Below are 24,763 nucleotides of genomic sequence, written 5' to 3'. Positions count from 1 at the left end.
AAAACTTTCCCTTCTCACCTTAAAATTATGTCCTCTGGTTCTTGATTTCCTCTACTCTGGGTAAAGGACTGTGCATTCACCCCATTTATCTCCCTCACAAGTTGAAATATTCCTTAAGTAGATTCATTTTTACCAAATCTGAACACCATACCACATCCCTATTTTAAATTTTGCTGATGGTGACTGACATCACCATCTTTATTTGTCTTCATTTCTTTCCTCACTACTTTGGAAGCTACTTCTCCATGCTGTTTAGGCTATGGACCAAGTGCTGGTAAATGTGATCAATATAGATAGTTACTTCATGGAGGGCATGGACATGGTGGGTAGAAGGGCCTGTTTTTGTGCTGCATGATTTTAAAGGTGTATGAATAATCCATAATCATACAAAGCTCTGATCCTAAATGACAAATCTTTTACAGAGATAAAGGAGGATGCATCTTAAATCGCATGGAATATTAATTTGTCAAAGAATGAGCAATTTAGTGTATGGACACTGTCTTAAATATAAGATAGTTCAAGAAGCAGAATTAAATAAATATGCTCCTTTATTGTACAGTGCTAATAAATATTTTCATCTCCTATAACTTTATGTAAAATAACAACTACACGAGGCCTGCTTCTTTAAAATTTTGGCCTGATTTTAGCTGGAACATGGTGTCCACAACTGAGCTGATACAACTATCCATGTAATAGAACCAAATAAACTTCAAGATCACATGTTTTGTTGTGAAGTCCTTTCGATAAGTTTGTTTATTTATAATGTCACAAAATGAATTACATTATGGTTTCTTCAATATTCCATTTTCAGTGCTGAGTTATTCAGATTCTCACTTAATTTAACCAGAAATATTAGACCATTCAGTCCCCTCATGATTGACTAATTTATTCTCAAGCCTAGACAGGAATGGAAAACGTATTTTGTCAGTGTTGCTCATGTCGGAAGAACCAAAAATAAAGCACAAAATCATACAAGTATCTTTATTTTCTATTTAAATGTAGTTTTCACATAAAATAGAATGAAATGGGTACTACTTCCAAGGTTAATGATAAGGTTTAACATGTAAAGGTTCATTCGACCATTATTTATATTCACAATAGGTAGTTCACAACTATATTTGAAAATGTAGCTAAGCCTCTGGAGTCAAAGGATAATATTATTAAAGTCGATCATATCCAATGCAAATAATTAACTTTTATTGCACAAAATGCTTGTGAGAGCCTTTATCACTTCAGAGCAGGACCCATCGGCATGCTTCAGCAGACGTTAATTGCTCATGTGGTGATGACACTAATGCATATTCCATTGATTTCATCTGTTAGAAGAGAGTAGTGTTTCTCTTACTTGAGTCTGTGATCACAACATGATAAGTTTTACTCTGCAAATGGAAAGGGAGAAGGGAAAATCGGAAGTGTCAGTATTACAGTATAGCAAATGTTATCCCACTTTTTAAGAAAGGAGGGAGAGAGAAAACGGGTAATTATAGACCAGTTAGTCTGACATCAGTGGTGGGGAAGATGCTGGAGTCAATTATAAAAGACGAAATTGCTGAGCATTTGGATAGCAGTAACAGGATCATTCCGAGTCAGCATGGATTTACGAAGGGGAAATCATGCTTGACAAATCTACTGGAATTTTTTGAGGATGTAACTAGGAAAATTGACAGGGGAGAGTCAGTGGATGTGGTGTACCTCAACTTTCAGAAAGCCTTCGACAAGGTCCCACATAGGAGATTAGTGGGCAAAATTAGGGCACATGGTATTGGGGGTAGGGTACTGACATGGATAGAAAATTGGTTGACAGACAGAAAGCAAAGAGTGGGGATAAATGGGTCCCTTTCGGAATGGCAGGCAGTGACCAGTGGGGTACCGCAAGGTTCAGTGCTGGGACCCCAGCTATTTACGATATACATTAATGACTTAGACGAAGGGATTAAAAGTACCATTAGCAAATTTGCAGATGATACTAAGCTGGGGGTTAGTGTGAATTGTGAGGAAGATGCAATAAGGCTGCAGGGTGACTTGGACAGGTTGTGTGAGTGGGCGGATACATGGCAGATGCAGTTTAATGTAGATAAGTGTGAGGTTATTCACTTTGGAATTAAGAATAGAAAGGCAGATTATTATCTGAATGGTGTCAAGTTAGGAGGAGGGGGAGTTCAACGAGATCTGGGTGTCCTAGTGCATCAGTCAAAGAAAGGAAGCATGCAGGTACAGCAGGCAGTGAAGAAAGCCAATGGAATGTTGGCCTTCATAACAAGAGGAGTTGAGTATAGGAGCAAAGAGGTCCTTCTACAGTTGTACCGGGCCCTGGTGAGACCGCACCTGGAGTACTGTGTGCAGTTTTGGTCTCCAAATTTGAGGAAGGATATTCTTGCTATGGAGGGAGTGCAGCGTAGGTTCACTAGGTTTATTCCCGGAATGGCGGGACTGTCGTATGTTGAAAGGCTGGAGCGATTGGGCTTGTATACACTGGAATTTAGAAGGATGAGGGGGGATCTTATTGAAACATATAAGATAATTAGGGGATTGGACACATTAGAGGCAGGAAACATGTTCCCAATGTTGGGGGAAGTCCAGAACAAGGGGCCACAGTTTAAGAATAATGGGTAGGCCATTTAGAACGGAATTGAGGAAGAACTTTTTCAGTCAGAGAGTGGTGAAGGTGTGGAATTCTCTGCCTCAGAAGGCAGTGGAGGCCAGTTCATTGGATGCTTTCAAGAGAGAGCTGGATAGAGCTCTTAAGGATAGCGGAGTGAGGGGGTATGGGGAGAAGGCAGGAACAGGGTACTGATTGAGAGTGATCAGCCATGATCGCATTGAATGGCGGTGCTGGCTCGAAGGGCTGAATGGCCTACTCCTGCACCTATTGTCTATTGTCTATTGACAATCTCGGAACTGGCAACGCAAAAGCCACACAACTGCAAAAGCATTGTAAATATTAGTAAACTATGTGATGTCATATTATTTATCATAAAATGAATATTTAGTTAAACAGTGGTTGAACCAATTTCCTTACTGAAAACAACCGTAATTAACATAAGAAAATAATTGCAGATGCTGGTACAAATCGATTTATTCACAAAATGCTGGAGTAACTCAGCAGGTCAGGCAGCATCTCGGGAGAGAAGGAATGGGTGACGTTTCTGGTCGAGACCCTTCTTCAGACTGATCCGTAATTAACACATGTTTCCTGAGCTAATAATATCCAAATAACCTTTCCTGCAGTGAGCATCCTGTTGACAATGTTATTTTCTGTCTTATCATCACAAACACATCAAGGTAGTGCATTTAGTTTCTAAAATATAGCATTACCAGAATGAATGTTAGCAATCAAGGCATTTATCAGTCCTGAAATCCTGGATCCCTGGTAGATGAAATGCGTTATTTCGAACCCATGGGCGAGTGGAGCTAAGGGAAGAGGACAGCTATGAATTTGCAGTTACTCTGCAATTCAGTTGGGGTAACACAATGACAATGCGATTATATGTCAGGTGGGATGCTGCTGGTGGATTTTCCACTTAACCCTGCTTATACTTTGATTATAGCTGTGGCAGTGAGTGCTCAATAGCTTAACAATCTGTATAATTTAGTTTTGTCACTATGTGCCTGAATGAGGATCATAGTGAATAGCCAATGTCCTGTCACTCTGTTTTGAATTTGGTGATGAGTTTTGCAACCTGAGTTTATAAAATGAATTACAAACTAAATGAAGCAAGAAGTGTAAGTATTTAGACACAAAATGCTGGAGTAACGCAGCGGGCCAGGCAGCATCTCGGGAGAGAAAGAATAGGTGACGTTTCGGGTCGAGACCTTTCTTCAGACTGACATCAGTCTGAAGAAGGGTCTCGACCTGAAACGTCACCCATTCCTTCTCTCCCGAGATGCTGCCTGACCCGCTGAGTTACTCCAGCATTTTGTGTCTACCTTCGAATTAAACCAGCATCTGCAGTTTTTTTTCCTACAAGTGTAAGTATTTTATAGATTAGATGAACAATACCTTATGGAGAACTAAAGGTAATTTTCATTATATATTTAGTGCTTATCAAAACTAGTGGTCATATCATTTCTATAATTATATTTTCATTTTCTTTCTCCACTAGATGTCTTTTAATTTTCCTTTGTCTTGTCATCCTAGGAGGCATGGAGTCTGGAGTCACCCTTGCTGACGTTTGGTGCTACATGTCCCTCCTGGATAACTGGAACCTGGTTTCACGAATGACCGTCCCGAGGTGTCGACATAATAGCCTGGTGTATGATGGGAAAATTTACACCCTCGGTGGCATTGGTGCATCGGGAAACCTCAATCATGTGGAAAGGTAAATGGGGAATGAAAAGCTGACCTGAAAGTATAAATTGAGTTTTCAATAAATATAATGAGAAACAAAAGTGACAATGGATAAAATAATTTCTCATCTTCCTAAACTTTAAATCCTGTGGGTTATATTGTTGAATTTACTATTTCCATACCAAAACAAGTTAAACTCAAAGAAAAAGATCTTTGCGATCTGGAACTATTTCCAATTTCTCAAATGGAGACATGGGAATATACATGAGGACCAAAAACGTCCTTTATATCCTGTGCACTCCGCAAAATAAGAACGATAAATTCCTGGGCCTGATCAGATATTCCAAGGACACTGTGGGAAGCTAGAGATGAAATTGCAGGAATCCTGGCTGAGATATATGAATCCTCATTAGACACAGGTGAAGTGCTGAAGACTGGAGGGTGGCTATTGTGCCTCTATTTCAGAAGGGTTGCATAGAAAAGGCTGGGAACTAGAGACCAGTAAGTTGAATATTTGTGGTAGGAAACCTATCAGAGAGGATTTTCAGGATTATACATGCATCCGGAAAGACAGTGATTAGGGATAGTCAGCAGTGTGGGAGATTGTGGCTCACGAATTTAATTGATTTTTTGAAGAAATAACCAAGATGTGCAGGGACATTGATGTAGCTTACATGGACTTCAAAGCCTTTGATAAAATTCCACGTGAATAGGCTGCCCGAGGAAGCAATTGAGACAGGTGCAATCAAGAGGTAAACAGGTTGCTGTAGACCACACAGAATCCAGGCAGAGCTAGCTGACTGGATATGGACCTGGCTTCGTGATAGGAAACAGGGTAGTGGTGGAATATTGATTTTCAGTCTGGTGGCCTAAGACTAGTACTGTGCTTCATGGATTGATGTTTGCAAGGTGACACTAAATTAACCAGTACCATTGACAATGAAGATGGTTATTAAGAATTACGGTGGGATCTTGATCAGCTGGGCAAGTGGGCCAAAGAATGACTAAAGGGGTGTAATTTAAATAAGTGTGAGGTATTCCATTTTGGGAAGTCAACCTAGGGCAGGACCTTCACAATGAACAGTAGGGATCTGGGGAGTGTGGGAATCTGGGGGTCTAGACCATACAGATCTAGGGATCTAGATCAGATGGATCTAGGCATACAACTACATAGTTTCTGGAAAGTGGCATTACAGGTAGATAGGGTTTGGTACATTGGCAATCATCAGTCAGTGAATTGGGTGCGGACGTTGGAACTTTATGTTAGAATTACACATGACGTTGGTGAGGCCCTACCTGGAGCAATGTTTTCAATTTTGATCACCCTGCTCTAGAAAATATGCCATTAAGCTGGAAAGAGTACAGAGAAAATTTACGAGGATGTTGCCAGGAATCAAGGGCATGAGCTACAGTGAGGTTGGGGAGGCCAAGACTTTATTGCTTGGAGTGTAGGAGGCTGAGGAGTGATCTTATACAGGTGTATAAAATCATGAGGGGAGTAGAAGCGTGAATGCATAGAGTCTTTTTCCCAGGATAGGGAAATCAAGAATTGGAGGACATAGGTTTAATATGAAAGGGAAAGAACCTGAGGGTCAACTTTTCACACAAAGAGTGGTGGATGTATGGAATGAGCTGTCAGAGGAAGCAATCGAGACAGATAAAATCAAGAGTCAAAAGTGTTTCATTATCATATGTATTTACGATGGGACAATGAAATCCTTACTTGCAGCAGCATAACAGGCCAGTAAACGCAATACTCACAGATAACATACAATAAACAAAAAAAATCAAGAAAACTAATACTAGTGCAAAAAGGCCTTAGTGCAACCAAAAGCAGTCCACAGTTCACAGCTTAGTTAGTGCTGTATAACATTGAAGAGCATGATGATTGTTGGGAAGAAGCTATTCTTGAACCTGGTGGTCATGGTTTTCAAACTTCTTCCCGATGGTCGGAGTGAAATGAGAGCATGGTGAAGGTGGAGTGGGTTTCCGATGATGCGACTTGTCTTTCTGAGGTAACGCCTTTGATATATCCTTCAGTAGTGGAATCATGATGGGCCAGGCGATGTCCACGTCTTTTTGTAATCTCCTTCATTCCTGGACTTTTGAGTTGCCGAACCGGGCCGAGATGCAACCAGTCATTATGCTCTCTACCATACACCTGTAGAAATTCAAGAGAATATTTAACAATATACCCGAATCTCCTCAATCTTCTAAAGAAGTAGATGCATTGATGGGCTTTCTTTATGATTGCATCATAAACATTGACTATTCCTTTGCCTGCACTGGTGCTGCTTGACCAGCTGAGTTCCTCCAGCAGTTAGTTTTAATGCCCCAGACCACAACATCTGCAGTCTCTCGAGTCTCTAATCAAGAGCAGTGGTTGCCTGGTGATGCCTGTGCAAAAACCCTTGAAAGTGGCAGGCAATCCTAGTTAAACAGTGCTTTTGCGTTGTAAGTGGTGGCATTGAACAAAGAAAAAAATGAAGTCTTCTAAACCTGTACAAATCCCTGGTTAGGCTTCTCCTGGGACATAATACAATGGGAAAATTGCCATGATCAAGGGGGGGATACTTCCGGGTCTGAGGGAATTCAGTCATGTGCAGAAATTAAAATCATTTTTCCCAGAGCAGGAAAGATTGTGAAGGCTGAAACGATAGAGCTCTAAGGGAATATTTTCTTAGGGGGGAATAGATTGGCTAGTCGTTGACATAAATTAAAAATAATTGGCATAAGAACCAGAGGGTGGTGGAATTAGATCTCAACTGATATTGCATTGAAAATATGAAACATCACCAGCTGAATGGAGCACCACACTGGAGCAACATTTTTTTACTGCAATTGCAATCTTTTCAGTTGTAATTGAGGAAAAGCTGTAACTGTCACAAGAAACAAATGTTTAAACTTAGAAACATAGAAAATGGGAGTAGCCCATTCGTCCCTTCGAGCCAGCATCGCCGTTCAATATGATCATGGCTGATCATCCAAAATCAGTACTCCGTTCCTGCTTTATCCCCATTTCCCTTGATTCTGTTAGCTGTAAGAGCTATATGTAAGTCTCTCTTGAGTACATCCAGTGAATTGGCCTCCACTGCCTTCAGTGGCAGAGAATTCCACAGATTCACAACTCTGGGTGAAAAGGTTTTTTTCTCATCTCACTCCTAAATGGTCTACCCCTTATTCTTAAACTGTGACCCCTGGTTCTGGACTCTCCCAACATTGTGACCATTTTTCCTGCATCTAGCCTATCCAATCCCTTAATATAAGTATGTAGTCCATAAAGCATCACCAACATAATCACCATTTACTGCCCATCTTTCACCTCTCTTGAGAGGGTGATGATCAACCACTTTCTTGAACCACCATAGTCCTTTTGGGTAAGGTACTCTCACAATGCTGCTGGATAGGGAATTCCAGGATTTAGTTCCAGCGATAGTAAAGCTAGAATGATTTAGATTTCCAAATAGGATGTGCTTAACTTTAACAGTTCCTTGCTGGTACTTTTAGTTGGCTTGCTAGAGATCACTATTTTGGGAGAAGCTATTAAAGTAACATAGACTGATAAATCCAGTGTACATTATAGGAAAGTTACTGCAGCATCAACGCATCAGTGGTGGTGGGCGTCAATGCTGAGGATGGAAGTAGCCACTCTCACCTTATCTCTAAAATGCAGTTCTTTTGTCCATGTTCGGAATGAAGTTGCAATGAGATCCACAACTATATATTCTCATGAAACCTAAATTAAAGATCAGTGAGTCTGCTGTTGACAAGTAAGTCCTACTTGATAGAATTGCTAATGACACCTTCCATACTTTTGCTGACAACTGTATGTCAATTGATGGGGTTGTAGTGGCCTGGACGTGGCCAGAAATAGGCTAGACACCAGGCACGTTTTGAAAGTTCTTTAATGAAGGTTGTGAGCATCCACTCACAACGAGTTCCACCGAAGGGATGAAACACTCCCCCATAACCCCTGAGTAGAAACCCCGTAGCCTGTGGGCAGTCCCTCGTCCCTGTCCGTCAAGTGCCGAGGGGACTGACCCTTGGAGTGGCCCAATACCCAGGGACCGCCACAGGACCCCCCCCCCCCCACAAGAACCAGAGGCATGAAACGGACAGGATGGCGCACGAAGCGACCAGCCCGGGTGCGCACCACGCTCGGCGCAGGAACCGGCGGCCGACCGACAGGTGGAGGGGCCGGAGCAGACACTGGAGGAGGTATCCTAGATGGAGGGCAACCTCGCACCAGGCGCTGCTGCCTGACATCCACGAGCATTGAATGCGCTCGCAGGAAGTCGGTGCCCAGCAGCAGATGGGAAATGTCGGCGACGACAAACCGCCACGAAAACCAGCTATGGCCGAAGTTGAGGGCGAGCGTGCGGACCCCGTAAGTACGGATAGGGCTCCCGTTCGCCGCAGTGAGGAGGGGGCCGTGTTTGCCCGCACGGATGTGGGCGATGGAAGGAGGCAGGACGCTCAACTCCGCTCTGGTGTCCACGAGGAACCAACCCTTGGTGCGGCGGTCCCGAGCGAACACACGATGAATCAGGCCGGCCGCCGAAGGAATCACTGACGGCCGGCCCCTGCGCTTCCAGTGAAGGCACAAGGTGACATTGCCTGGCTGTTGCTCCCCAGCGGCGGTGATAATAGCACCAGCCCCCTCTGCTTGTGTCCGGTGGTATAGGCGATGGTGCTGACTGGGCCGACCACCAGTGACCTCTGCTGGTGTCAGAAGGAACTGCCAGCGGATCGTCCGGGGACGACGTGCCTGCGCCGGGGTGCCCGATGGCGGCCGGATTTTGCCGCCGAGGTCTCCCTGAGACGCGGTCGACAGAGGCCCCGACCTGCTGTGCGCCTCCCGACGCCACGGAGAGGACAGCCAGCGATTCCAGTTCCTCCTGACAGGACATGCACAGCTGGTCAGCGCGCTCGCCCAGCGCCTCCATGTTTGTGAAGGGATCGCTGGCGAGCTGCAGGCAGATGTCGGCTGGGAGCTGCCGACGGTAGGCATGCTTAAACAAAAAACAGGGCTCATGGTCGCCCATAAGGGCAAGCATGTCTTCTAGGAGGGCCGACAGCCGGCGGTCACCGATGCCGTCCATACACAGAATCCGAGTTGCCCGCTCATACTCGCTAAGGCAAAACCTCCTGATGAGCAGGCCCTTGAGGCCCGCATATTTGTTAGTTGCCGGAGGGGCGCGGAGGTAAGGTTTAACTCGCCTCGCAATCGCCTGGTCCAGAGCGCCGACGATGTAGAAATATTTGGTTTCATCCACTGTCACGCCCCGCACAGCTAACTGTGCCTCTGCCTGCTGGAACCAGACATCAGGCTCTTCGGTCCACAAAGTCAGGAGCTTTAGCGCAACGGTTTCGAGGTCGGCGGGACCGGGTTGTACATCGTTCTGGTCCATCACGACACGTGATGAACGTCGGGGTCACCAGTGTAGTGGCCTGGACGTGGCCAGAAATAGGTTAGATGCCAGGCAGGTTTCGAAAGTTCTTTAATGAAGGTTGTGAGCATCCACTCACAACGAGTTCCACCGAAGGGATGAAACACTCCCCCAAAACCCCTGAGTAGAAACCCCGTAGCCTGTGAGCAGTCCCTCGTCCCTGTCCGTCAAGTGCCGAGGGAACTGACCCTAGGAGTGGCCTAATATCCAGGGACCGCCACAGGTTACTATTAAAGCAAATTAGATCTGTCACAATATTCTCAAGGGGTATCACCATTTTATTTTATATGACTGCCTTCCAATTAATTGAACTTCAACTTCCTTTCTTTCACTCACCATCCAAACTAAATCTGGAATACAATGCAATAGGTTTGTGGTTAGTCTAAGCCATCTCATTGCATCCAAATTGTTCCTGAGAATTATGGCAGGTACTTCATGGCCAAAGGATCTGAATAATCCTGAGGAAAAATGATATGTACATATATATATATATATATATATATATATATATATAGTTACTAATTTTTTTAATTGGCCAGCAATTTGTTGTAAGAAAGTCACATCCTACTTATAAAAATAGCACCACTGCCTTATAGTGCTCCTTCAATTGTTAGTGACAACAACATCTCATATTTAAAGTTACTGTGAATTTAATTTAATTGCAATATTTGAAAATTAATTTTGAACTCACCATAGCAAGTTAAGTCTAGTAATTATAATGTAACTACTCTTTTAACAATGTCGTGTTTCTTTTGACTTCCAATCAAATCTTTTGCAGAAAATAATTATTTATAGAAATGGAGTATCAGAATGTGAATAATTTCAGAAGATTTCTTACTTTGCCTCTCTCTCTCGTATTTCATTCTCTCCTCATTTCTCATTCTTTCTACTAACATCAAATTCATAGGCTATACATCCCTCTTTTGCTCACTCCTCTATCTAATTTAGTCATGCAGCCAACTTGCTGTATACATTTCTGCATGTTGACGAAAGACTAGATAATCCATTGCATTCTCAATAGAAGTGGTGCAAAGTCTATTATAGAAATGAAAAACTAGTTGGCCTAGATTTTGCTGGAGTTGGGTATCTAATGACCTGTTCATAATATTCCGGTTTAAGTTGACAGAGGTCTCTCTTCAGGTAGACCTCATTGTGACTTCAGATTGATTCATAATTTACTGCTGGGAGTGAACAATTATAGATTCCAGAAATGTGCTGTATCTGTGAACTATAGTGTACAAAGGCAGTTTCCTGATACAGGAAGCATGTGTTAAAGATCTGTCTACTTTTGCAAAGGAATTGAAAAGTCTCCTATTGCCAAGTTAATTAAACAACATTGATTTTTTTTTAAACATATATCAAGTATTTTGTCAGTAATGCCCTGTTATTTGTGGGACCTAGTGCATAAGTTGACTGCATGTTTTCATGTATCAATTAACTAAATATTTCCATACATTATAATAATGACTACATATATGGGATACTTCATTTGCCTCTTAAAACATGGAACATCTTGAGATTGCTAAAGAATATATAAATGTCAGGTATTGCAATCAAAGGGATAATGCCCTTTCAGAAAACATTTATTCAATTTGAACCTATTAATGTGGAAGCAATCTTTTATTAGCTATTATGCAGTAATTCATAGATCAGAATAAATACACTGAGAGAATATCGTGTCCAAGTAATATCTCAAAGATATACTCAAAGGTACATGTTAGAGAAGATTATCCATTAATCTTTTAAACTAAATTAAAACTGACACCCCTTTATTTTATTCACACAACAAATTGCAATACTAATATACTGTAGGTATAGCATTTTCTTGCTCTGTAAATGTGGGCAAATGTGAATCCCTTACAGAGTGAGTTGAAAATTTGGAATAAAGAAATGGCAGTGGATTTAAACAATCCCTTTGCCTCTGTCTTTACAGAATGGCAAATGGGATCCCACTACTTGAGAACAGAAGAAGAGTGAAAGTGTGAAAGTACTGATTTGTCGCCTAATGTCAATGTTGGGGAAGATGCTTCAATCTCATGAAAGATCTAATAACAAAAAATAATAAGATTGAGCAGAGTCACCATGGATACATTCATGGATATATTTCACATATATGTGAAAGAAAAATCATGTTTGACTAATCTACTGGAACTCTTTGAGGGTGTGACTTGTAGAAAAGATAAAGAACAACCAGCGGATACAATATATTTGGATTTTCAAAGGCTTTTGATATGGTCCTACACAGGAAGATAATCAATAGGGGTAGAAGGTTGGGAGTAATATACTGGATATAGATGAGGGAATTGGTTATCACACAGACAGGCACTACTGAATCTTAACGTGAGAGGAGTGTTGCACTGCACCAAGAGGGACGTGTTAAGCCTCCCAGGAGGCCTGCAAAGAAGTCGGGTCAATGGAGCCCTGTGGCCGGTCTTTGCATCAGCGGAGCCCTGTGGCCTGGGTCGGCGTCAAGTGGTGTTCTTTGGTTGTTTAGTCTTGACAGTGGCCTCAATCACCTCCTTGATTAGGTTGTACACTTTTTTCCATCTATTATCAGGCCCAAATAAACTGCATCTTCCAGCAAAAAGGCATATTTCACTGTTCTTGAGCTTAACCTGAACATCTACAACTACTCAGAGATTTTCCTCCTCTGTAGCAGTTGCAACCACAGAATTGCACTGTAAAATGTTGGACCAGCATCTATATCTTGTCATCGTGGCCTGAAATATTTTGATCATGACTTCACTCCTTAAGACACTTGTTACATGTATCAAGTCACAAGGAAGAGGCTTGCATAAAAATAAAGCGAACAAGCACCACAAAGAAAGACACAACAGTCTAGAGCAAAACTCTGGATAATGTTATCCTTGATTGTCAGATAGACAGACAACATGGAACTCTTTGATGTGGTCCCTCACTGCCGTACATTGGCAACTGCTTGTTTGTGTGAACACACATAGATTTTTTCTACTTTGGGTATCGCTCAACACCTCTGTGGAATTTTACCTACAGGCTATGTTGTCTGAGCTTGTTCAACTCCTGCTGAGTAGGAAGCTTCAATCAGTAGATATGGTGTTGGTTGACTTGGAGTTTGACTTAATGCCACAAAACAAATATTTGGACATGCCACATGTGGCTCTGGAAACTTAACGAGATGAGCTTGAAAATTGTAATAATAATGTGATCTTCCAATCCATTTAAATCCTTTATTCCAATTGTTTTTGCATTCAACAACTGCGAGTTTTAAGAGTAGCATGCTAAACTACACATTACACCTGACCTTGGGTTTTCAATGTTTATCCAAAATGTCTTCAGGTCTAGCACAACTTTTTGTCAATGGCAATTAGCTGATATCCATGTACACCTCTGCTTATAATTGAGTAGTCAGTAGCTAAATTGTTCAATAAGGCACTTGTTCCATGAATAAAAGTCCTCATCGGTGTTAATTGTCGGATAGAACCCAGAATTTGGGATTTTGGTGGTAGACTGGCAGATTTTCTGGATTACTTGATGTAATTTTTATTCATTACCGAACATGATTTTAATTTGCCTTTTTAAAGAAATTACAGTCATGTAATAACCCAGTGAACCAGGTAAGCTGAAAGAGAGCACAGGAAACGGCACGGTGGTGCAGCGGTAGAGTTGCTGCCTTACAGCGAATGCAGCGCCGGAGACTCAGGTTCGATCCTGACTACGGGTGCTGTACTGTACGGAGTTTGTACGTTCTCCCCGTGACCTGCGTGGGTTTTCTCTGAGATCTTCGGTTTCCTCCCACACTCCAAAGACGTACAGGTTTGTAGGTTAATTGGCTGGGCAAATGTTTTTTTTAAATTGACCCTTGTAGGTGTAGGATAGTGTTAATGTGCGGGGATCACTGGGCGGCACAGACCCGGTGGGCCGATGGGCCTGTTTCTGCGCTGTATCTCTAAATCTAAAAAAAATCTAAACTAAACCCGGTGAGTTTAAAAGGAGCATGTGTAAGAGGAACTGCAGATGCTGGTTTAAACCAAAGATTCACACAAAAAGCTGGAGTAACTCAGCATCTCTAGAGAGAAGGAATGGGTGACATTTCAGGTCAAGAAGTCTGAAGAAGGGTCTCAACCCAAAACGTCCCCCATTCCATCTCTCCTTCTGTCCCACTCCAGCTGTTTGTGATTATCGTGAGTTTAAAAGGAGAATGAGAATGGAGTAAGTTTAAAGGGAGCACAGAGACAGGTTAGCCAGATGTCAAACCATTCAGATATTTTATCAATACTGCTCTACTTAGCTGACATCCTTCTGGCTTGAATTGTTCATCTCGCCATACACATTGAGGCTTTATGCCCTTTTTAGTCTGCAATTAAACTTTTCATTCTCTAAGCTGTCATACCTGTGATGGATCATTTTAATTAAATGGTACCATTTATTCTTCCCTGTCCTGCTTTGAGCAGCAGAATTGCTGATGTAACTTGGAGCTAAATGTGAGTAAAAGTGTTGGATTTTGATTGTCTTATAATATTTTCCGATTCAATACTTTAATCACATGGATTCAACAACTCAGATATGCAATATAAGAGTAGATAGATGCTAATAAATAAGGTTATATTAACAATTCCATAATCCTACAATTTCTCATTTGCCAGATTTATATTCAAACGATGGTGGTTATGCTGCTGCAGTTATCGAATTGATGCCAAGACAGTCTTATATGTGCTACAAACTGAGTTCTGAATACCTGCTGCCACTAATCTAGAAAAAGTACAGCTTCGTTGACACCTTTAAGTACGCAAGAATTGGAGCTCTGTCAACTGTCCTTCAATTTTGTGAAGCGAAACATTGAATTATACCATATTAATCAGGAAAATGGGTTTGCAGTTTTCAACTCCAGGATATATTTAAGGGTTCAACTTCCCATCTGACATGAGCTAGTGCAATTGTCATTCATAAATTGATCAATTATAAATCAGGCAATTAGGTGTTCAGACCATTCAATTGGTAAGGAAGCCAAACAGAATAAGTATAGTAATTTAGTTGCATTTCTGCTCTATGTTACAGCTTATCATTGAGGTACAGGGTGGACTGATTATGGAAAAAAGGTAGACAATGTGTTTCGAACGAAAGGATAATACTAATTTTAGTTTTCATGTTTAGAGGTACCGCAATGGATAAAGGGCACTACAACCCACCGAGTCCACACTGACCATCGATCAACCGTTCACATTAGTTCTATGTTATCCGACTTTCACATCCACTCCCTACACACTAGGGGCAATTTACGGAGACTAATTATCCTACAAGCCTGCACATCTCTAGGATTACTTATAGGCCAAAAGCTAAGGGTCGTTTTTCATTTCTTCACGTTATAACATTCTTCGCCACAATGTTATTCATCCCTAAATTGCCACTGAACCAGGGTGACAATTTTGACTAGACCATATTGATGGGTCCAGAGTCACACGTAGGACAAAATCGGTAAGGACAGATTTCCTTTCATGAACATCAGTAAACAAGATGCAATTTTCCGGCAAACCAGAAACTTTATGATTGCTGACTAGATTTATTTTACTGCTTGAATTGAAATTCCTTGATGGGATTCAAACTCATGACCCTGGATCAATGGCCCATGTCCTTGACTGGTGGTCCAATAATTTAGCCACATTGCTATTGCACCCTGGGACTTTGAATGATTTGGGTTCTTATTCTATCCCGTTCCTTATGGAATGTGTCTTTACACTGTCTTCCGCCTGAAAATTATATCATAGAAGATAATATGGCAATGATTATGAAGACTAAATGCACATTTTTGGTGTCATTTCAAATGGTGCTTCTTGGAAGTCCAATCCATTCAACCTGAATCAGTTCAGTGGTATAATGACAGAGGGCTGGTTCCGCCTAATGATACAACTCTAATTTCTTGGCCATAGCCAGGATGTGTTAAACCCCATTCAGAGACAAATGATATTTAGAGTCATACAGCGTGGAAACAGGCCCTTTGGTCCAACATGCCCACACCAACCAGCATGCCCCATCTAAGCTAGTCCCACCTGCCTGCATTTAATCGTCCATACCCTACTAAACCTATCCTATCATGTACCTGTTGAAATGACTTTCTGGAAGTTGGATGGAGCAGTAATGGGATAAAGGATGGAGTGTGATAATGGGAGAAATTGAAAGAAAAGGGTGACACAGTGGCACAACAGTAGAGTTACTGTCTTACAGCACCAGCGACCCGGGTTCAATCTAGAGTGATGTCAGTATGGAATTTGCACATTTTCCCTGTGACAGCGTGGGTTTTCTCTGGGTGATCCAGTTTCCTCCCACTTTCCAAAGGTGTGCAGGTTTGTAAGTTAATTGGCTTCTGTAAATTATCCCTGGAGTGTACAATAGAACTAGTGTGCGGGTGATCGTTGGTCGGCACTGACTCGGTGGGCCGAGGGGCCTGTTTCCACACTGGAAAATAAATAAATAAAAACCAATCTGTCCTTGTCCCATAGTGCTTCCACTGGTATGCCTTATTCTTAATGAGAAGTTGACAGGTCCCAACATTGCTGTATTCGGGGCTCCTTTTATGCCATTCACAGGAATGACGAGTTGATAACTACTGGCTCTTATTAATCACACAACCAGTGTAATACTGATAGTTTTAGAGTGTATTCTCTGACCTAATTCATAATCACCAAAATGAAAACACAGCAAAAAGCTGACTGCCTGGAGGAACAGTGAGGTTACGTAGGACCAAATGAGAGGAAAATCCCATCACATAATATTAAATAAGTTACAAAAATGATGTTATTTACTGTGTAATTGCACTATTTAGTGAAAGGTATTTTCAAAATCACTGCAGCTAGTGATTAATGATGCTTGAAAATTCTGTTCTTCCAGGTACGACACAATAACCAATCAGTGGGAAACTGTGGCTCCTCTTCCCAAAGCTGTGCATTCTGCAGCTGCAACTGTGTGTGGAGGCAAAATATATGTGTTTGGTGGTGTGAATGAGTCGGGACGGGCAGCTGGTGTTCTGCAATCATATGTTCTTCAAACAAACACATGGACTTTCATCGAATCTCCTATGATAGGTACAGTAGCAACTGTTATTGGAATATTGCATAGATCTCATGGGATTATCAATAATATCAGTGACATTAATTCATTACTAGTCAACAGGAGTTGAAAACATAATGAAGATAATGTCCCCTAGATTCCATCCTGTTTCTAATTACTGTCATTGATATGCAGGAGAACAGTAGAATCCTTGCAGAATTTCATGGCCAATTTTCATACATTTAGATCAATGCAGGAGTTTTTGCTCAGTCTCGTGGGGGTTGGTTGGTGGGTTGTTTTATTATGCTGCACAAAATCATTCAAAATTAATGTGGCAAAGCCAAACTTTAAAGAATAAATACACTGAAATCCCAAACCCTTTTTAGTTATACATCAGAAGATATTGGTCATTTGGCAGTTCTCATTTGTAAAATGCCTTGATTAATTCTAGCGTGTAATGCTTTTGCATATTTAGCCCAGAGAAGTATTCTACATAGTTACTGTGCATGTTCGAATACACTCAACTGGACCAGGGGAGTCACTACTTTATAATGTGAGAGAGTAGCGAGCCATCATCCTTTATCAATGTTTCACAGGAACACCAATGAGAGTTAGCAGGCTAATTATTATCCCTTATCATCCTGTTCAATAAACAATAGCATTTCAACCAAATGGAAGTGATTAACTGCTGCATCAGCTTAATACAGAGTTAGCATTATACAAAATAACTTCATTGTTTTTTAAAATATTCCATCATTATGATTAATGTATTAAGGATATGTTATTTCTTGGCTCAGAATGTTAATTGATTTTTGTCTTGTTTTATTTATACCGTAAATCTGAAGAAAGGCTGTAAATTTCCCTTTGATTTCACCCTGTGATCAGCTCCTGTTCTTGGCTGCTGCTCAAGGATATTCAGTGTGGAATTCGAGAAGGACACTTTAAGCAGGGACAGAGACAAATCTAAAGGATGAATTACTCGTTATGTTTATCTCCACGAGGTCATTCTCTGCTCTGTCCTCCTATTGCAACATAGCTTTGAGTGGGAGACCAAGTACGGATGACCAATGGTTCATAACTCAAAGCTCTATTGTTTCTCATATGGGTGCCCTGTTACACTTCCTAATCTGGCACAGAGAATGACAATACAACTATCAATGATTGATAGTTCATCCCAAAAATGGAACCTTCAAAACGTAAATGGTTATCTAGCGATTGGATCAGAGAATCTAGGAAGTAATTTAAGACTGAATGCCAAGGCATTACTTTTATTCATTCACAGAATTATGGCCCAACCCTAAATCGCCCTTGACCAGGTGGTGGTGAGGCACCAACTTGAACCTCTGCAGTCCTGGTGATGATATTCTCATAATGTTGTTGCTTGGAGATTATTCAGATTCTAACCCCGGCAATGATGGAACAATGAACAGATTTTGACTTGGTGGGGAACCTGCAATTGCTAGTGTTGCCATGTGCCTACTGCCCTTGCCCTCCTTGGTGGTGGAGGTCATGCTTTTGGGAGGCTGTTTTGGAGTTGGCCTTGGTTAGGGACTGAAGTCCATTTTAGAGACTGTATTAGCGCAGTGCAATATTAGTGGAGAGTAAATATTTAGCGTGGAGAATGTAGTGAGTGAGTTAACATATGATGAGCATTTAGCAGCACTGGGCCTGTACTCACTGGAGTTTAGAAGAATGGGGGGGGTGGGTGGGACCTCATTGAAACTTACCGAATATTGAAAGGCCAGGATAGAGTGGATGTGGAGAGGATGTTTCCACACGTGGGAGAGTCTAGGACCAGAGGCCACAGCCTCAGAATAAAAGGACATACCTTTAAAAAGGAGATGAGGAGGAATGTCTTGAGTAGGAAGGTGGTGAATCTGTGGAACTCTTTGCCACAGAAGGCTGTAGATTATTTTTAAGGAGATTGATAGATTCTTGATTAGAATGGGCATCAGGGTTATGGGGAGAAGGCAGTAAAATGGGTTGAGAGAGAAAGACAGATTAGCCATGATTGAATGGCAGAATCGACTTGATGGGCCAAATAGCCTAATTCTGCTCCTATAACTTGTGAACATAATCAAGTGGGCTACTTTTTTCTGGGTTCCATTGTGTTTCAAATGTTTTGGAGCAGCAGTCATCCAGGCAAATGAGCGTGTTCCATCAAACAATTATATTTCATAACAGTGAAAAGAATTTGCAATATTAGCTGAACCACTCACTTACTGGCGACACAACCCTTGACCTGCTGTTATAACTACAGAAGTAACCCTTGCAATGTGAAAAGAATGGGTCTTAATAATGGTAATGCATTCATTGGCAAAGAATTAAAGAAAACAGGAAGATTAAATTTGTAAAATTGTGAGAGGTATAGATAGGGTAAACAGACAGAACCTATTTCCCAGGATGGAAAAAATCAAATACTAGAGATCATAGCTTTCAAGTGAGGGGCAAAATTTAAAGATGTGTGGAGCAAGTTGGGGTTTTTTTAACAGAGGCTGGTGAGTGCTGTATCACCACTGCCAAGATGTTCACACTCAACAGGATGATCAATTTTCCTGATGTTCTTGTGTCTCGCTTCATTCGGGTCGAAATAGAGAACACATAGATTCTAAAGAGTGATAACCGTACTGAATCAGCAATTACCGATGTTTCAAATTGGCCACAAAATCCTCACGGACGCATTCCGAAGATGCCTCTTGCATTCTACTTGTTTGTGCTTATCTTCTAATTTCATTCCAAAATTACAGAATTGGTGAACTTCAAGAAATCTCTCACTCTATTGGATTGGGTTTGCACATGATTAATGAGGAAAAAATGTATTATAAAAATTACATTATCTCAATATTTGTTACTTCTGTGACAGAGGCCATTTTTAAGAAAAGTCCCACCAAAGGGCAAATGAAACATATAGTCATACAGCAGGGAAACAGGCCTTTCGGCCTTAATCATCCATGCCAACTATGATCCATCAATGCTCGTACCATATCCCGTTAAATCTTTCCTTTCCTTTGGCTCATAACCCTCTAAACCTTTTCTATCGCAATTCACAACTCTTCACTCCTTTCTCCCACACCTACTGCTTTTTTATTTCTGGCCTTTGTCCAACCATCTACCTATCAAACCTTTTGTCCTGCCCCTTCTCTCTTCCATCTTTCTCACAAACCCCTACAATCTGTCTGAAGATGGGTCCCAACCAAAACATCACCAATCCGTGTTCTCCAGAGATGCTGCTTGACCCACTGAGTTACTCCAGCATGTTTTGTCTTTTTTCCTATCCATGTTCCAGTTCAAAGGTCTTTTCAATGTTGTCATTATACCTGCCTCACCATTTCCTCTAGCAGTTCATTCCATATACCAAACACCCTCTGTCGAAAAAGGTTCCTATTAAATCTTTCCCCTAAAACTTTACCGTATGTCCTCTAGTTCTGGATTTCTCTGAGGAAATAGACTGCACATTTACCTCATCTATTCCCCTCAGTCTCCTAGATTCCAAAGAAAAAAATTCTCCTCTGCTCCATCTCTCCTTGTAGCTGAGGCCCTTGAGACTTGCTTGATGTGATAGGCACTCTTAAATATGTACAGGTATCTTATAGGTCTTTGATCATGAGAATCCTGTTTGGTATTTAAGCCACTAATCAATTGCTAGCCTGCGTAAACTGTTTGTTATGAGTGCCTATGGCAAAGAGAATCAGCCACAATTTAATATGGGTTACTGATTCAAAGACCAATGAGACACCACTTTGACTAGGCGTTCACAATTCATTTTATCTATTACCAGCTTTATATTGAAATAGGTTTTATAATTATTTTGTTTAAATGGACATTGCCACATTAATTTCATTGTCATTGATTTGGTAGAACATGCATTTTCAAAATTGTGAAAACAAAAGGCTTAAATAGAAATTGGCATTAAGTGCACTGGGAAACCAAACTCATTAAATTATGAATGCGATTTTTAGAATTCTTCGCACTGTATTCTTTTTTAAATGCTGTTTCTGAATTACTAACATGAAGTTCCACATGAATTTAAGTGTTGAATTTATTTTGTTCCATCAATAGATAACAAGTATGCTCCTGCAGTTACTCTCAATGGATTTGTCTTTATTCTTGGAGGTGCCTATGCACGAGCAACCACCATATATGATCCTGACAAAGGGAATATCAAAGCCGGGCCAAACATGAATCACTCCAGACAATTCTGCAGGTATGAATAAATCAAACAACAGTCTTTTTATTTTCTTGACAGGGGTAAAACTATTCAGCTAGTAAACCGGCAGCCTCTTTTATCCATTTTTGTACTTGAATGTAAGTCAGCACTACTGAAACTGTTACTTTAAATTCCGTATCATAGATAAACATTTAAGACAAAATCATGGTCATCTGATTATTTCAAATAGCACCTAATTGTTTCAAAGATCTTTACCTCGCCTCGCCTCACTATCCCACTTCAAATAATCACCAATTGGCACATGATTAATGAGGGAAAATGTATTATAAAAATTACATTGGTAAATATTGGTAACAAAAATCTTTGTAACTTCTGTTGCAGAAGTGACAGAGGCCATTTTCTTTAAAAGCCTCACTAAAGGATAAATGAAGCACAGAGACAAACAGGAGGGAAACAGGCCTTTCGGCCTAAATCGTTCATGCCAACCAATGCTTCGTCCCAAATTTGAAGCTCTATCGAAGATAGTCCGATATCCCATTAAGCCTTTCCTAACCTTTCGCCCATAACCCTCTACCTTCTAAACCTTTTCCATTGCAATTCACAACTCTTCAATCGTTTGACAAATAATCCCAATCTTATTTTTGTTTGGTTATTACCCACACTCAGGTGCTCAGGTTTCATAATTCCTTAGCAACAAATAAATGACATCCACAACAGAACCAACTGCCATGCCAGAGAAAATAATAACCTTCAACCTAAGTCAAGTTGCAACCTTCAGACATAAATCTTATTCCTAATTAACATGCAGATGATTTCAAGTAGCTCCGTGAATTTGTAAAGAAAATTTTCTTTGGTTCCTGTTTACGACAGACATATTAAAACCTCCTTCCAACACCTAGAGAGTAGTCATGAATTACCACCTCATTGGAACTGCTCAGTCTATCTTTGATCGGACTTTATCTTGCACTAAACATTATTTACATTATTACCTTTATAATGTATCTGTACACTGTGGACGGCTCGATTGTAATCATGTATTGTCTTTCCGCTGACTGGTTAGCACGCAAAACTTTTTAATGTACCTCAGTACATGTAACGATAAACTACCATAAAAATTGCCTGTAAATATACATTGGAGATAAGTGTACTTTAATTTCCTCTCTATCAATCCTCATCATTTTTCTAAGTGAGGTCACATTATTGGGCGACTGGGAGGGAGAAGAATTAAGTGTGTCTCAGGAGGCGGATGTAGGAAACATGAGGCATTACCCATGAGTTGCTTGAAGTATCCTGTCTTTACCTCAAACACACTCAGCCAACATGCCAGAGCTGTAGGTGTTAGAGAATTGCTGGAGTCAGCATCAAGCAGACAATGAAACACAAGCTTAGCTTGGAAAATAGAATAAAACTGCAGTTGCTGGAAATCTGAAACAAAAACTGAAAATGGTGCAAAAACCTGGCAGATCAGTGGAAAGAGAAACAGTTAACATATCGGATATGCCGCCCCTTAATCAGATCTGGGAAAGAAAGACGCAAGTAAGTTTTCAGAAGAGTATGCGGGGGAAGGGTGAGAGAGAATAATGGGAATGTCTTTGCAAGGATGAGGTGGAATGCTATTGAGGGACAATTACCAGAACATTAACCTACTATATCTGTGTCGTGAGCTCTTTAAGGGGAAGGTGATGGGACCTGCCAATTATGCAGACTCCACATCTAGTGAAATAGCACACTACATTGCGTGTAGGATAGGAAAAATTCATCCAACATGGTTTAAAGATAGAAAATTAAAAATTCTGGGAATACTAAACAGGTCTGGTAGCGTCTTTAGAAAGAGAAACAGTTAAGATCTCACACAAGAGGCCCTTCATCAGACCTGATGGATAGGGGAGCAACGAACTGTGGGTGGAACCAAGGGAATTTCTCTGAAAGACTGAACATGTTGCAGATGGGATGAGATGGTAATTTTGTGCAATTTGTTGCTGATGTCTGGTTCTGGCCTTCTGTGATGTGTAGGGTTAGGGATGGTGGAACGGGGATGTCACCATTGTCAGTCAGCAGACAGGTCCGCTTTGACATGCTGTTTTTTCCTGACGCATTATGACGCAAGCCCCGCTTTGTGCTATTGTTGATAAATGCAGTGTATTTAGAAATAGAGACTCAAGGTTGTTAATTATGCATGGTAAGGTAGGCGACAAAGGTGCAACGAAGTGGATAACTCAGTGATTAATTTTGCTTCAACTATTAAATTTGTGGGTTAACAGTGATATATTGTACTGGGATACTGGGGACTCATTTTCAAGCACACATGCACAATATAAAGCTCACCTGCTGTGCAGAATTTCAGATTATTTACCATGTCCTACACATGATTGCCCAACCACTGTCAATTACAATATGATTGGTGAGGAGGTGCCAGGGCAGTTGTGTTTTGTTGTTGCATATTTTGCAAAATACTTGGCAGGCCATATTTAGGTATAATTAGCAAATAAAATAAAATTGGTGAGGTGGCAGAAGCTTCTACTCACTGGAAACGAGGCATTTGCACTTCTAAAATAATGGTGGAGTCTGACCATTGGTGATGTTGTCATGGCAGTGCAACAATGTCATTAATATCTGAGGCACTTCTGCCAGCAGGGTTCACAGATCCTCTATGGATTTGTGCGGGTGGAAGGCAAAAGGCAACTTATCCTGTACCAAGACTACAGATGACTATAGAAAATTACAGTGGGATTGTAATTTAAAAGTAGAAACATAATTAAGAATAGTAGTGGCATTACATTCTCTCAAGTCTGCTCCTCGGTATAATAACAGTTGATTTACCACCCCACATAGATTTGTCTGTCCTACAGTTTAAGAGTTTTGCAAAACCTAATTTATGTCAATATTAAATATATTCAGGGATGAAGATGGCCCAGCTTCTAAGGTAGAAAATGAAATGGCACCCAAACCTATGAAGAAATTCCTCTTCATTTTGTTCCAAGATCAGTCAGGGTCAGTCCCACATACTGAGACTTTGATGATTGGGTCTTAACACACCAGGAAAAGCAGCCTTTCAAAGATCTAACATACTGAGGCACATAAGAGGTTTATATACTTTGTTTAGATCACTGTTCATTTTTCCAATTAGAGGCAGGAAACGTGTTCCCAATGTTGGGGGAGTCCAGAACAAGGGGCCACAGTTTAAGAATAAGAGGTAGGCCATTTAGAACTGAGATGAGGAAAAACTTTTTCAGTCAGGGAGTTGTGAATCTGTGGAATTCTCTGCCTCAGATGGCAGTGGAGGCCAATTCTCTGAATGCATTCAAGAGAGAGCTAGATAGAGCTCTTAAGGATAGCAGAGTCAGGGGGTATGGGGAGAAGGCAGGAACAGGGTACTGATTGAGAATGATCAGCCATGATCACATTGAATGGCGGTGCTGGCTCGAAGGGCCGAATGGCATCCTCCTGCACCTATTGTCTGTTGTCTAATCTTGAGTGATCAAGATCATTTTACCGAATCTCCTCAGAGGATACCTCTGTTATCCTAGGAATCAACTGGTGATCCTTCATTGTGCCCACGCATGGGTAAATGTGAGAAGGCCTGTTTGCCTCCTGAAATGTGTGCTGTACCATATGAAAACAGTCTTTTTCAATTTTATTCAAGTATCTGCTCGAGGGACAAGTCTTTTATATTTCAAATTTCTAATTTGATATTTTAAATAAAATAATCTGACATTTGAGGATTTACACTTATCGTTGACTTGGGAAAGCAGCCAACAAGAAAGGTCTCAACCTGAAAAGTCACCTATGCCTTTTCTCCAGAGATGCTGCCTGACCCACTGAGTTACTCCAGCTTTT

The 24,763-nt window shown here is 41.1% G+C and overlaps 1 protein-coding gene across 5 annotated transcripts in view; it reads left to right on the top strand.

Moving 5' to 3' along the window:
• Positions 1-24,763, top strand: part of klhl29 (kelch like family member 29) — a 303,479-nt gene that overhangs the window by 263,584 nt on the left and 15,132 nt on the right. For all 5 annotated transcript variants that reach the window (XM_078399307.1, XM_078399310.1, XM_078399306.1 and 2 more), the window contains 3 exons: positions 4,139-4,319; positions 16,600-16,793; positions 20,818-20,962. In XM_078399307.1, coding sequence (XP_078255433.1) covers positions 4,139-4,319; positions 16,600-16,793; positions 20,818-20,962 — 520 coding nt within the window. The remainder of the gene's footprint in view (positions 1-4,138; positions 4,320-16,599; positions 16,794-20,817; positions 20,963-24,763) is intronic.

This window comes from Rhinoraja longicauda, chromosome 5, assembly GCF_053455715.1.
Source record: "Rhinoraja longicauda isolate Sanriku21f chromosome 5, sRhiLon1.1, whole genome shotgun sequence".
In the NCBI taxonomy this organism is placed as follows: Eukaryota; Metazoa; Chordata; class Chondrichthyes; order Rajiformes; family Arhynchobatidae; genus Rhinoraja; species Rhinoraja longicauda.
Note: the sequence above shows the minus strand (reverse complement) of the source record. Positions and strands in the feature narration are given on the sequence as shown.